Source organism: Corythoichthys intestinalis, chromosome 2 (assembly GCF_030265065.1).
Source record: "Corythoichthys intestinalis isolate RoL2023-P3 chromosome 2, ASM3026506v1, whole genome shotgun sequence".
NCBI lineage: Eukaryota > Metazoa > Chordata > Actinopteri > Syngnathiformes > Syngnathidae > Corythoichthys > Corythoichthys intestinalis.
In genome coordinates this window covers 51229257-51245076 of record NC_080396.1, presented here as the reverse complement: position 1 = coordinate 51245076, position 15820 = coordinate 51229257, and the positions used below count along the sequence as shown (strand labels likewise).

General features: G+C 40.9%; 2 protein-coding genes across 2 annotated transcripts in view; one reads left to right on the top strand and one right to left on the bottom strand.

Moving 5' to 3' along the window:
- zbtb46 (zinc finger and BTB domain containing 46) overlaps window positions 1–7406 on the top strand; it is a 127769-nt gene extending 120363 nt beyond the window's left edge. Inside the window, exon 6 of the mRNA XM_057858575.1 lies at window positions 1244–7406. Within this exon, the coding sequence (XP_057714558.1) occupies window positions 1244–1678 (435 nt within the window). The 3' untranslated portion in view covers window positions 1679–7406. The remainder of the gene's footprint in view (window positions 1–1243) is intronic.
- Window positions 7407–8868: 1462 nt separating this feature from the next.
- slc2a4rg (SLC2A4 regulator) overlaps window positions 8869–15820 on the bottom strand; it is an 81028-nt gene continuing 74076 nt past the window's right edge. Inside the window, exon 8 of the mRNA XM_057817771.1 lies at window positions 8869–13424. Within this exon, the coding sequence (XP_057673754.1) occupies window positions 13313–13424 (112 nt within the window). The 3' untranslated portion in view covers window positions 8869–13312. The remainder of the gene's footprint in view (window positions 13425–15820) is intronic.

Below are 15820 nucleotides of genomic sequence, written 5' to 3'. Positions count from 1 at the left end.
CGTGTTTGGGATCATTGTCATGCTGAAAGACCCAGCCACGTTTCATGTTCAATGCCCTTGCTGATGGAAGGAGATTTTCACTCAAAATCTCTCGATACATGGCCCCATTCATTCTTTCCTTTACACAGATCAGTTGTCCTGATCCCTTTGCAGAAAAACAGCCCCAAAGCATGATGTTTCCACCCCCATGCTTCACAGTATAGTATTCTTCGGATCCAATTCAGTATTCTTTCGCCTCCAAACACGAGAACCTCTGTTTCTACCAAAAAGTTCTATTTTGGTTTCATCTGACCATAACACATTCTCCCAGTCCTCTTCTGGATCATCCAAATGCTCTCTAGCGAACCGCAGACGGGCCTGGACTTGTACTGGCTTCAGCAGGGGGACAAGTCTGGCAGTGCAGGATTTGAGTCCCTGGCGGCGCATTGTGTTACTGATAGTAGCCTTTGTTACTGTGGTCCCAGCTCTCTGTAGGTCATTCACTAGGTCACCCCGTGTGGTTCTCGGATTTTTGCTCACCGTTCTTGTTATCATTTTGACGCCACGAGGTGAGATCTTACATGGAGCCCCAGATCGAGGGAGATTATCAGTGGTCTTGTATGTCTTCCATTTTCTAATAATTGCTCCCACAGTTGATTTCTTTACACCAAGTGTTTTACCTATTGCAGATTCAGTCTTCCTAGCCTGGTGCAGGTCTACAATTTTGTCTCTGGTGTCTCTTCGACAGCTCTTTGGTCTTGGCCATACTGGAGTTTGGAATGTGACTGACTGAGATTGTGGACAGGTGTCTTTTATACCGATAATGAGTTAAAACAGGTGCCATTAATACAGGTAACGAGTGGAGCCTCGTTAGACCTTGTTAGAAGAAGTTAGACCTCTTTGACAACCAGAAATCTTGCTTGTTTGTAGGGGACCAAATACTTATTTTCCACTCTAATTTGGAAATAAATTCTTTAAAAATCAAACAATGTGATTTTCTGGGTTTTTTTCCCCCCACATTCTGTCTCTCATGGTTGAGGTTTACCCATGTTGACAATTACAGGCCTCTCTAATATTTTCAAGTTGGAGAACTTGCACAATTGGTGGTTGACTAAATACTTATTTGCCCCACTGTATGTAATGGCCATTTTTGAACAATAGATGTTAGTTTTTAAAATCTACAGTAGTTGGACTGAGTGACAACAGCAAAATGTAACCAAAGTACTTACTAAGTCGTACTTGTTATTATGTTTCCACCTTGCAGGTTCACAGTAAAGACAAGAAGTATGTGTGTAAAGTGTGCAGCCGCGTGTTCATGTCGGCGGCCAGTGTCGGAATCAAACACGGGTCCCGGCGCCACGGAGTGTGCGTCGACTGCTCCGGTCGGGGCATGGCGGCGCTGCTGGATCACAATGGTGAAGCCGGGGGAGACATCTCCCCTGAAGAGGAGTTGTACCCGGGCGATCGCTTCCACGACGACCAGGCTGAGTGCGACGGTGACGGTGAGGAGGAAATGATGGCGGAAGGCGATGGTGAGATAATCGGAGAAGGGGAGGAGGACACGGCCAAGTGGAAGGAGACCGGCATGGCGGCAGACTCTCACCGGGCACTGGACAACGAGAAGGAGGAGAGCGACTCCTCAGTGCAAGAGGGCGAGCCACAGAATGGGAGTGAAAGGGACTTTGCGTGGATCTCCTAAAACCTGCCTGACACTAGTTTGTGGCTTGACAAGCAAGCTCTGAAGATCATTTTGGGGATCATTCAGGAATCTGTCGACCCCGCCTGTCGCCGACCGGGCCTTCCTTTTTGGATGGAAACCCGCAAAACTCCTTAACGGTTGAGCACGAGTGATCACAAGTCTTTTTCTGCTTACCTCCTTTGACTTCTGACGCAGTGTTTTGGTCCTACATTCTCCTTGAGATTTGGGTCGAAGACGTGGCAAAACCCCAGCCAACAACTTTGTGTATTTGCCATCACAATCACCATGGAAACCAGGGATCATTGTTTGCAAGGGGAAGTGGTCCCCCTCCATGTTGTCCTTTTGCCTCCTCTGAGGGTCTCTGAAGGGAGCATTTCAAGCTATTGCAAAGCCCCACACGAGGCAGACGGTCCGACAGTGGACCAAGTCCTACTGCCACAGACTTGCACTTTAATGACACTGACTCCTATCCTAGCCCCCTGAACCCACAGTTTACATTTGTAATCAGTTGTTGACTGACCTACACAACTTGGTGACCGCACCTACCTTTAAGGATTGACGTCCTCTTGACTGTTATCGGCACACTGGAATCAGTGATCCTTTGTGCAGATTGTTGTCTTATATAGCCTTTGCCCTCCAAAGTGAAGTCAGGGGGGGGCTTTCATTTTTTCTTCAGTTTTGCTCATAGTTCCTACGGTTTGGTGGAGTTTTCACACATGTACATAATAATAGTTTGGGATCGAAAAAGAGGTTTAAATGAACGTTGGACAAATAGCGTGGACTTTGATGAACGGCTGCCTTGGCTTATTCAAATCAATTTTATTCGTCCCCACAACTCAGTCACAATTTTGAATATGCAGACTTTTCTTTTGCCCCACGTTTTGTTGTTGTTTTTTGGCAGCGTTCATGGGATGAAAATTTTTAAGCTAAACATCTGTGCTGGAAATTCTGAGAGTTGTGTTAATGTTGGTTATTTATTGGATGTGTGCTTGTCAACTCTTCAAATCCTTCCCTTTTCTTTCTTGATAGTGTATGTGTGAATTGAGTGCGACGTACACAAGAATGCTCGCAAAGTCGGTATTGCTTTCCTAAGATTGTTTCAGTGTTTTTAATAGCGTTATTGACAACTGGAATCTTATTATGATTATCACAACTATGATTAACATTGTTGATGTTACTATTATTCGTTATTATTAAGTGCTGGATGCTGAGCTTATTGTGTGTTAATTTGGGGATCTTTTATAACTTATACAATTTGAGAAAAGGGAAAAAAAATAAAGCTTTTATACTTTGCCTTCGTGTGGACAGCAAGCCATAGGGCTTTTCTCAACATTTTTATTGTGCCAGTTGACGCTTTTTCTGTCGTATTTGCATTTTTTTTCTACCAGTGGGAGAACACTGTTAATTGTCTGTTTGATATTGATTGCGACATATATTCAGCACACGCTTTTGCATCACTAATGTACACTAATTGATGAATAATGAACCAAAAACAATCGAGTACCTTGTATACTTAAGTGCTTTTGTTCCATAGTCTGTGGGTGCAGGTGCTTTTTGGATATATTTGGTGTGCTTTTTGTTCTCCTTCTTTTGTCACACTTTGATAATGTGCCCATGTTGTTGTTGTGACTCTGAAGGGCTGTGTGGCTAGCTTAGTCAAAACTGCATCTCCTATGACACACAATCAAGGAAGAAGAACAGCATGCAGACAAACTGGTGGGATCAGGAGTCTGCCTTGGGGACGCCTTGGATGGATTGCACTTCCCACTACACTTTTTTCGTGTCTGTCTGTACTTTGTTATTTATTGTGATTTCCTTTCACCCTCTTATCAGATGGTTGTGACTTAATTGGGTAAGAATGGGAGACAACAGTGGTGGTGGGGTGATTTCAATGAATGTTCATAAAGGGTGTGGAAGCAGTAAATCTCTTGTAGCCACTGTGTATGTGCAGGTGTGCGTGTGTGTGTGTGAGAGAGACCTCTGCACTCGTCTCATAGCCTCAACCTAGTCTTCTTCCTCATACTGGCTTCAGGAAAACATCTGCCATCGACCTCCTCAAATATGTGCCTCGATGACCTTTTGACCTGCATGCTTGTGGGACAAGTGGGATCAGATGAAACATTTTCGAGACAAATCAAATTCTCCCCTGTAGTGTGTTGATGACCGTCTGTGCCCTTTTTCTTTGCGTGCGGTCGTGGCCTCACTGCATGCCCGTGTTCATTTGGTCATACCAAAGCGACGTCTTAAGCATCTGCACACAACTGTCTCATTCTACACAATGCAAAACTGGAACTGTTTGCTCTTGTGCTGAGGATTATGGGTAATTTTTTTGATGTTGACAAATCCTCATTTATCTTGATTCACACGTGCAAGTCATGAAGCCATAAATATGGGTAAAACTAAAGTGTACTATATTTCAAAATTTCCGCTTTTTATGTTAGAGTTTGTTCTTCTATTAAGAGTGGTGTGTGTATACCTTCATATATATGAATTTATATGACTATTATATTATTTATTTTCTCGACTTTAAGAGGGTCTTTGATTTGTACAAGGTCGCACTTGAAGCTTGAGCTCTGCTTATTTTCACTGGGAATATTGCTCAATATGAAACAAGACTTTATATTGATGATACAAAATCTGAGTTTTTAACAAAAATGTGTTAAATATTACAAAAAAAAGTCCTGTCTTTTTTTTTTCATTTAATTTGTTATGGTTGTGATAGTTTTTGGGTTGTTAGTCCTGATCACTCAGCATTTTTACAGTCAACCCTGAGCCTCCAGTTTCGATGTTGGCTGTGCAAGCTAATGTCATGCTTAGTGCAAAAATAAGCTTACTATTATTTGCAAAACCCAATCAGTCCCAATAAATTTTGAAATTGCTGCTGTATAAAAGAAGTGTTCATGCGTGCTTTTTCCCCCCCTCCCTCAAGACTGTTGTCCACAAGAGGGCAGAAAAGACACGTGTAGAAATCTACCCTTTGAAAGATGTTCGTGTTTAATCAAGTCTTGTGTCTTGCTGCTACCAGCGTATGCTGGATTTATTAGCAGGGTCATTCAGCTCCTTTTATAAATACTTGTCAATTTTTGCCATCAATACAATTAGTGCAAGAGTAAGACATATCAACCGATCATTATGAACATTATTGATTTATAATGGTTGATGAGAATGACACCCAAATTGTTTCAATTAGGAAAAAAAGTTTGTAAAACATTTGAAATATACATTTTAGCTTATTTTGTTCTACACTAAATGGGGAATTGTTAAATAATTCAATGTCGGGATGTCTTTGACTATAAATTTGTTTTAAAAATAATAAAAGTTGAAAAATAAAGAGGCTGACAAATCCAACCCAAGATCTCAAGATTCCCTGTTTTAAACTAATGACTTCAGAAATGTTCATAAGAAAAATAACATGAAAGTTAAAAAAAAAAAAAAAACTTCATTTGTTGGAAAAATAGCTTCTTTACCTATACGTCAATATCTTCGTGGCATTGACATTGGCATTTTGTGGGAGTGGGTAGTTTTTTGTGTGTGTTGCAACAATACTGAGCCTAGTATCAGAAGGGGCCCTGATACGGCATTAAAATGGAGGCATCAGCATCGGTTACCACTAAGAAATAACGCAGTCATGCTGCGCAAAATGTACTGGATGTGAAATTTAGTTTCCAATATGGCTGCCAGTTACAAACACCTCAGTACTTTAAAACAAGCAGAACTTGTCGCCCCTCCCAAGATGGTCACCGATTACGAAAGCAGCCAGGGAAGTAAATTTAAGTCATATTTTTAATACATGCTCCAATACTTTAAATGATGGGAAAATGTACATGTAACGGTAATACCAGCCAAGAATTGAAGTTTTTGAACAATGACATTGACATGAGCAACTATAAAGATGTTAATTTTGTTAAGAGGGAAAATTGGAAAAAGGCTAGCGAACTTGTGTCTTCTGCTAGCATAAGTGATTAGCACATGAGCTAAGCTAATGGCGCCGATTGTGGACTAAGTATGAGTATCAGGCTAGATACCAAATTGAATAAACAAACAAAAAAAATTGGCCATTGTGAGCATTTTAAGTCTCCAGTTTTTTCTACCCGTTCCAGTAGCGCACAAGGTTGTTAAGCAGTGTCTGACCAAGCCATGATAGCAATTAATTTACATTCAAATAATTATATAGCAATTTAGTACAAGAAAAAAAAAAAAAAAAAAACATGCTGTCATTGTCATTTTGTATCTGTTGCCAGAGTTTGCCACAGTTTAGTTGTGGAATCTGTATCGGGAGCCAAAATATGGTGCGGGTCCAAAACTTTTTTTTTTTTTTTTTTTTAAACCTTATTAGCATGTCTACCCACAGTCAGGAGAATACCACTAAAGCTAGAACACATGAACAAAACAATGTTCACATCAGAATAATACTTTTACAACACGAATAATGATTTCGACAGCAAATTTGTTTCATTTTGTTTTTTATTTTTTGTCGGTCACATTACATCACACAAATCAGATGATCAGCATCTTAATTGCTCAGCCATCATTGCTTTGAGCCCACGACATGGGCTTGACATTCAACCCAAATACGCCTCACAAAGTGTTCCCTCCGCGACCGCCGTGCTGTTGCTGATGAGACGGCGGCACGGTCCCCTCCAATGCTTCAAGCGTGGTATGGCACACTCAAAGCCGCATGGAAAGCTAATGGAGCATTTATCTCACATATCCAGCTTCAGGTCTATGTATTAGGAAGCTCTTTGTTGTCACTAGTAAGCATAGTGCCACCTTTAACCTTACTAACTCAATACTGATATCCTTTCTAAGATATTTGTCCTCACTAGTGGCACAAAAAAATGTTATGTGTCGGACGCAGTTGTCTTACTAGTGAAGACAAAGAGAGTGCTCAAAACATTAAGGATATTGAATAGCGCTCCAACAGCTTTCCAATGTGACAAGTATGTTTCCATTTTGAGGTTACGGAGACCATCACATGATAAGGCATTACTGAGAGGTGAACACACAATGAACCCTTCAGTGCTGAATTTCCTAATAAAAAAAGCCAATTCTAGACATGGGAAACAACCTCAAAACTCGAACATACAATCAATCAATGAGAAACCCCAAAAAACAAAGTAAAAAGCTTGCAGCCCGAGTAAGGCTGTAAAAAGAAACGATGGTCAGGTGAGAGACAGACGGAAAAAGCAAGTGGAGCTGCCATTGTTACGCGTAAATTGGATATAGAAAGCTTTGCTGCTGATGCTCACAAAAATTGACATTCAATAAACAAAAAAAGCAGCATGATTTTGACATATTTGGAAAATATATGTACAGAGGCGTCCTCGGTGCACATTTGAAGGGTTACATTAGCTTAATGTGCTGGCTAAAAGGCTTTTGGGGGCAGGAGGGACCACAGTAAAGCTGGAGAAAAAGAAGTGGAAAAAAAAAAAGCCAAAAGCCATTGAAGCATTTACATTTACTCCGTATTCTTGATTATCCAGTTTAAGCTTCATGTACTTCAAAAACACAGAGGGAAAAAAAACTTAAGCTATTATTTGTTTAATATGTTATTTTTCTTAATTTTTGCTTAGTTGAAAAATCGTCAAATTCTTGTCAATAGTTTCAAAGAGAACGTTTACGTATTGTGTTTATTTAAAGTGCCTTGCAAAAGTATTCGGCCCCCTTGAACCTTGCAACCTTTCGCCACATTTCAGGCTTCAAACATAAAGATATAAAATTTTAATTTTTTTGTCAAGAATCAACAACAAGTGGGACACAATCGTGAAGTAGAACAAAATTTATTGGATAATTTAAACTTTTTTAACAAATAAAAAACTGAAAAGTGGGGCGTGCAATATTATTCGGCCCCCTTGCGTTAATACTTTGTAGCGCCACCTTTTGCTCCAATTACAGCTGCAAGTCGCTTGGGGTATGTTTCTATCAGTTTTGCACATCGAGAGACTGACATTCTTGCCCATTCTTCCTTGCAAAACAGCTCGAGCTCAGTGAGGTTGGATGGAGAGTGTTTGTGAACAGCAGTCTTCAGCTCTTTCCACAGATTCTCGATTGGATTCAGGTCTGGACTTTGACTTGGCCATTCTAACACCTGGATACGTTTATTTTTGAACCATTCCATTGTAGATTTGGCGTTATGTTTTGGATCATTGTCCTGTTGGAAGATGAATCTCCGTCCCAGTCTCAGGTCTTGTGCAGATACCAACAGGTTTTCTTCCAGAATGTTCCTGTATTTGGCTGCATCCATCTTCCCGTCAATTTTAACCATCTTCCCTATCCCTGCTGAAGAAAAGCAGGCCCAAACCATGATGCTGCCACCACCATGTTTGACAGTGGGGATGGTGTGTTCAGGGTGATGAGCTGTGTTGCTTTTACGCCAAACATATCGTTTTGCATTGTGGCCAAAAAGTTCAATTTTGGTTTCATCTGACCAGAGCACCTTCTTCCACATGTTTGGTGTGTCTCCCAGGTGGCTTGTGGCAAACTTTAAACGAGAGTTTTTATGGATATCTTTGAGAAATGGCTTTCTTCTTGCCACTCTTCCATAAAGGCCAGATTTGTGCAGTGTACAACTGATTGTTGTCCTATGGACAGACTCTCCCACCTCAGCTGTAGATCTCTGCAGTTCATCCAGAGTGATCATGGGCCTCTTGGCTGCATCTCTGATCAGTTTTCTCCTTGTTTGAGAAGAAAGTTTGGAAGGACGGCCGGGTCTTGGTAGATTTGCAGTGGTCTGATGCTCCCTCCATTTCAATATGATGGCTTGCACAGTGCTCCTTGAGATGTTTAAAGCTTGGGAAATCTTTTTGTATCCAAATCCGGCTTTAAACTTCTCCACAACAGTATCTCGGACCTGCCTGGTGTGTTCCTTGGTTTTCATAATGCTCTCTGCACTTTAAACAGAACCCTGAGACTATCACAGAGCAGGTGCATTTATACGGAGACTTGATTACACACAGGTGGATTGTATTTATCATCATCGGTCATTTAGGACAACATTGGATCATTCAGAGATCCTCACTGAACTTCTGGAGTGAGTTTGCTGCACTGAAAGTAAAGGGGCCGAATAATATTGCACCCCCCCACTTTTCAGTTTTTTATTTGTTAAAAAAGTTTGAATTATCCAATAAATGTTGTTCCACTTCACGATTGTGTCCCACTTGTTGTTGATTCTTGACAAAAAAATTAAATTTCATATCTTTATGTTTGAAGCCTGAAATGTGGCGAAAGGTTGCAAGATTCAAGGGGGCCGAATACTTTTGCAAGGCACTGTATGTACTGTATTAGGTTGAGTGGGATGTTAGTATGCGAATACTTTAAAACTTAACATTTTATTTCCACCTCGATGTAACCATTTCAGAATTGTAAAAAAAAAATGGTGTGTTAATCTGTGCAAAAATGCAAACACTTCTTTTTATTGGATAAAAGGAAATAGGGTTATGGGTGAGAGTGGGCCACAGACTGCATTTGAATGTCCATGCAAATTTGCCATTAAAATGTTTAAAGAAATGAACGTTTCATCCAAACTTCTTTTAATTATACACAAATTCTGGATTTTCATTATTATTACTATGCATAATTACTCGTGTTGACCAGGGTGTGGAATAAATGCTCAAATGGCTTTAAAGCGGAAGACAACAAACGCTTCCGTCTGTTGGAATGTGCAAGGCAGGAAAACGACTCTCGCTCAGTGATCCTGCCTTACAAACTTTATGCCACCAAAAAAACAAAGAAAAAAAACACAAGCGGAGCAAGTGAGCAGAAGTTCAAGTTAATGCTTGTTCCAATGCCAACGGGTGCTGTATGTAAAGCAATACTGCATGGTTGCTGCCATTTTTTTTCATAATGAAGCATTGTGGCTAAAGACGCTACAGTGGCGTTGAAAGATTTGGATGCCAAACTCATTATTAGAGGCAGGACAAACAAGTCGGCAGATACAACAACGAAAACAACTTTTATTTTTGAAAGTTTTACATTCAACAGGTTTTCTTTTCCCCCTTGTCCTCAAAGCTACAATAGAATCTATGCTATGTATGCTCATAACAACTTCTCAATTCAATGTAGAAAAAAAATATTCTGTGCTGTTAAAAAAAAAAAAACGTTCCTTTTCATAAATGAGCGAAACAACAACAAAATATGAAAAAGCATCATGGTTCGCTTAATGCTGCGTATGTACAAGAGGAAAAGTCCTGAAGCTGCAACTCCATCTGCCTTGTGCGCGCTTACGCCAACATACACTCGCCACTTTGCCCACCCAATGGCACTCTCCAATCTTTTTTGTGGAGACAAATGAATCACTACGAGCAAGAAACAACATCAGTTAAATGTGGTCAAGGTGACGAAGCGATAGGCTTGATCGTCACTGGCCAAATTAGTGCAACACAAAAGGTGGAATCGAGGCAGAGCGTCCACACACATGCTGGTGACGGAGATCGAAAAGTGCTTGGAAAACTCATCTCTGGCGTCGCTGATCTATCAAAAGTCCAAAAGCGGATGTGGTGACAAGGTGGATGAGCCCATAAAACACACGCTCAGTCAGATACACAGAAGTGAATGGGAAGTGCAATCATGATGAAAATCAGGAGTGTCCAAATCTACCCAAGTGGACATTTGTACCCCAGCTTGGATTTTTTTAGTTGTCTGCAGCATGTACTAAAAATGAAAGTTGACAGTCCTTATGCCTCTCAAGGGAAGAATTTGAACACCCCTGGTCTTCGTGCATGTTGGTGGGGAGGATCTCAAAGTGCTTGTTTTGGAGCATGGAAAGTCACCTCCAGATTAGCCCTACTACTAACAAGTGGTGTGAATACGCACGCACAGGTGGAAACGTAGACAAGTGCAGGAAGCGCAATCACCGTGGAGATGAAGGTCAGAGGATTGTCATGAAAGGTGACAATGAAGCACAAAGCTACTCACATGCAGGTACCGCACTGGACCACCCCACTAGCACAGCCAGCACCACACCAGACAGGGAGAAGCAAATCACTTCTGCTGGTTAGGACGATGAAGATGATGATAGGAGGCTTTAAAACCTTAATCCCTGACGTCTTATTAACTCAAAGGCCCGCCAAACACTATTTTGGGGGGAAACCGAACACTCACCTTAAAACCTCGTACATAGAAAATGTCCATGTCGGTAGGAAAAAAAATGTGTCTTCGCGCAGCGCAATGTAGTGCAATTTGATCAGGTCAGTATAGCTTTCCTTATTATCATGTTCTTATCATTGGCACTTTGTGAGGTTTCTGTCCATTACGAGGCCAGCCAATCACAGGACGAGATAGAGAATTAGCTTATCACTTTACTGGAGCATTTGACCCTCGGAAAGAAAACAAACAAACACGTGGGGAAATATGCTGTCCATATATAGAGCCAACTCATAAGATATCATGCACACGCTTCGGTTGTGTTTCACCACAAAGGGTGAGCATCATTTTACAGGCATCAAAATGGAAGGGGGTGGGTTCTATGGAAACAAAGGGCAAAGGTCAGAATGCACCTGCTCCGACAGCAAGAGGACAAGGTCCTTTAGAGCTGTCATGTGTTCCCATTATGATGTAGGGTTGTGCAGACAAGACAAGCAGTCTTATCTGAATTGGAGGAAAAAATGTGTGGAAATATAGTTGATCTGTCACAACGCTAATCTCGCCCCCCCCCCCCCCCCACCCCCCACGCCCCTAAAAAAAGATCGCTCAAGTCAAACAATAAGTAAAAGACTTGCTATAGATGGGTTATGTCAAGCGCTTTTGGGGTCTCAATGTAGGGATAATCTTTAAAGGAGAAAGAAAAAACCTAATAAACTACAATGATTACCAATGTTTCGCTCTACTTTCATAACTAAGATCAAGAGATACTCAGCTTCATTCAGCCAATCACAATGCGGCTTGGTGCCTGAATAGAGATGTCATAATTAAATGGTAAATGGTGTTATACTTGTATAGCGCCTTTACAACTTTCAAGGCCCTCAAAGCGCTTTACACTACATCGCCATCAACCTACTGGTGACGCAGCACCAGAAGCAACGTGGGGTTCAGTATCTTGCTCAAGGATACTTAGACGAGTTTATCAGGGTGGAGAGTCGAACCCACAATCTCTGTTTTGGGGGACAACTACTCTACCATTGAGTCACGCCACCCCCAATTAATTATCATTGGCTTTTGCCCTTGTTCTCCTTTGTTCTCCCGTTTCCCGAATTTTAAAATAGAATCTTGATTAAATAATGCAAACCTCTTTACTAATCAACTATGTTCCGGAAAAAGATCAGGACTACTTCAGGTATATTAAACAAACAAAAGCTATGCAACACTGCATCAGAACTGCTTTGTTTCTGACTGTTCAAATTGTTCATATGACAAAAAGTGTTCCAGTGTAGTGAAGTCTGCTAATGCTGATGTCTCATTGCATTAAAGGCCTGCCCTACAAACAGGAAGTAATTTTGGGCTTTCAACCTACAATCAGTCTTAAACGTCGACAACCCCCAGTTCAAATGCCAGGTGTTTGTATGATGAAACCATGATAAATTATTTTCAAAACGTTTGGACCATTAATGATGCATTCTAAAAGTTTGGACCATAATAACCTCTGGTATTTGTACAGGGGTGTGTAGACTTTTAATATCCACTGTATTTCAGTCAGGCGAAAGGACATTTATGGTAATGGACCAAAAAAAAAAAAAATCTCTTTTCAGTATGTTTGGCCATCAACTCTCAAATGGGGTAAGACAACTATGGAAAATCAGCTCTTCTGCTTTAACTGCCTTAACAACAATGACAAAAATGAAAGAAATAAAGACAATATTGAATAAATTGTAATCCTGCTAATTGCACAGTACACTGCTACTTACTTTAGCACATTCATGCTGAAAATAAACTCTTTATAAGAAACACATTTCCACTCTCTCAGGCTTACAGTGATACTTGTAAAAGTCGACTCATTTCTTCAAGGTGCATATTCTCCTGGTTAAAGAAGAGGGAAGAAATATATTCCATATAATGTGTATATCTCCTGAGCATATTTTTGGAAAGTCGCTGGGAAAAACATATTTTTTGTACCATGTGGCGTGCGGGTTTTGTGCATCATTGCAAATGTGAAGATAAATGTACAGTATAGCTGGCGGTAATGAAAGACTGAACAGACAGGCGGAAGATGCGCGTCGTGTCCGTGTCCAGTACGGCTGCAGGAACCAACTATGGCTCTAACTCAACGGTGAAGTTGATGTCCTAATAACAGTGACACTGATGTGCTACTGAGGTCTTTTGAGCCAGTCCACTGATCCGTCAACAATAGCTAACACAATTCTGCTTTTATAACCAACTGAGTATACCAAAATATTTGTTGTCTTATACACCAAGTGGAAAAAAGAGAAAGCTAGAAATATTTGTGAGCATTCCGAATTAGTGTAATGTTGCTGTCCTCACCCAAAATATCAAATGCGAACAAGTGGAAAAAGTCTCAGTCCTAAGAAAAAAACGTTTCAAAACCAGCACAAAGTTGATTTTGATTTTTTTTTTGTGTTTGGAAAGATTAGAGAGCAAAGTCCAACCTCCTGCTGCTTGACAGGAGGCAGCACTGAGAGTAAGAAGCCTGCTGCAGCGTCTTGTTGGCAAAGGGGCACGGGGGCGCCAAAGAGAGGGGGTCTCTTAATCCGTGAATCTCTGACAGGCCTTCTTCCAGCGACAGGCCGTACACCACATCTCTTTTTTCTCCATGCCGTACACCTTTCGGCACTTCTTGGCCTCTCCACGGGGTTTCCTGTGGTAAACAAATAAGTGCATAAATGTGCACGCGTACATCCAAGATGCTCACTGTTTTGATGGCCCCCGAGAACTACGCGAGTAGCATGTGGGGCTCTTTTAAAAATATTTTATTAGTAATAGAAATTGTGACTTCCTAGGAATTCAGGAGAAGTGATCATTTGAAAATTTAGAGAAATAATGTGTTTCGTGTGTGTATACATTATATATATATATATAAAGAGACAAATTAAAAATAGTTTGGGGCTTAATGTGCCATGAATCTGCTGTGGCAGCATATAGACATATTGTTCTATCAAACACAACAGTTGTTTTGGCTTAAAATACAGCAGTCTCTTTTAAAGAGGAGTGCAAGAGCAGAAACAGCTTTTTCAGTCTTGTCTGTGTTTTCTGCCATACACACACACACACACACACATATATATATATTAGGGCTGTTAAAATTATCGCGTTAACGCGCGGTAATTAATTTTTAAAATTAATCACGTTAAAATATTTGACGCAAATTAGAATACACAATATTCTAATTTCCTGAGACAGTCAGGAAATTAGAATATTGTGTATTCTAATTTCCTGAGACAGTCCTGTATATATACACAGGACTGTCTCAAAAAATTAGAATATTGTGTATTCTAATTTTCTGAGACAGTCCAGTATAATTTACAGAAAAATATGGCATATTTTATAAATGGTTTGAATTGCGATTAATTGCGATTAATTATGATTAATTAATTTTTAAGCTGTCCCTAGGGTTGCGCTCTTCTGAACGGAGACGTCGGACGTTGTTCCTGGTATCAGTTGGAGCAATGCACCCACTTTGGGGGTTACTGCCCCTAGTGTCCCGATCACTACTGGCACCACTGTTGCCTTCACTCTCCACATTTTCTCCAACCCTTCCTTCAACCCTTGAAATTTCTCCAGCTTTTCGGTTTTTTTTTTTTCCTGATGTTGCTATCGCTCGGGATTGCTACATCTATCACTACTGCTGTCTTCAGATATTTATCCACCACCAGTATGTCAGGCTGGTTGGCCATCACCAGTTTGTCTGTCTGGATCTGGAAGTCTCACAGAATCTTGGCTCAGTTGTTCTTGACCACCTTTGGAGGTGTTGCCCACCTTGACACTGGGGTCTACAGTCCGTACTCGGCACAGATGTTCCTGTACACTATGCTACCTGGTTATGTCGTTCCATGTATGCCTTGCCTGTTCTTGTGCTGCCATGATCAGTGCCTCCGTGCTGTCTTTCAGTTCAGCCTTTTCCAGCCACTGGTATGTTTTTCCCATGTCAGCTACCCCCTCAATTTGTCGGTGGTACATACCATGCAGGGGCTTGTTCTTTCATAATAGCTCCTCAGGGTCCTTCTCCTTACTGGGCTTCTGTTGCCTGAGGCATTAACTGAGCAGGTCATCACTGGGGGCCATTTTCATGATGTACTCTTGGAGGCATGTAGTTTCCTCCTGGTTAGTGGCTCTGATGCTCACTAGTCCTCGGCCTCCCTCTTTCCGCTTTGTGTAGAGCCTCAGGATGCTGGACTTAGGGTGAAACCCTCCGTGCATTAATGTCGGTAGCTTGCATCTCTTCCAGTAGCCAGGATACGATGTCAGCAGGGTATCTGATTACTGGTAGGGCACAGCTGTTATTGGCCTGGATCTTATTCTTGCCATTCAGCTGACTCTTGAGGACCTGCCTCACCCTCTGTAAGTATTTGGTTGTGGCAGACCTCCTTGTTGCTTCCTCATGGTTCCCATTTGCCTGTGGGATCCCCAGGTATTTGTAGCTGTCCTGCACATCCGTTATGTTGCCTTCAGGTAGTTCCGCCCCTTCAGTTGAGATCACCTTCCCTCTTCTGGACACCATTCGCCCACACTTATCTAGTCTGCATGACATCCCGATGTCATTGCTGTATATTCTCGCTAGATGAATCAGGGAGTCGATGTCATGCTCATTCTTGGCATACAGCTTGATATCATCCATATACGTATATACTGTATATGTATATATACACTAGTATATACTGTATATACTAGTATATATACATATATGAAATATGTACTATGTATGTATTGGTATTATTGATATAGTAGGGCTGTCTAACATTTTGCAAGGTTCTACATGCTGCTTGTGACGGTTCTGGAAGCACTGGTATAAACGCCTTTTAAAAATGGTCGATAGGAGACCCAGTGTAGTGTTGTTCACTTTTTATTATAATTATATTGTTTTTTATGTATCTATTATTATTGTAATTTGGACCTTGAGTCTGTTAAATCAATCTATCTATATAGGATTATGACTTTAAACGGCTATTATCACAATGCATTGTTACAATTGGTTAAACAAATATGGTCTTAATCCGTTAAATTTGTCAAATGTGATCTTTTTCGTGCGTCATTCAC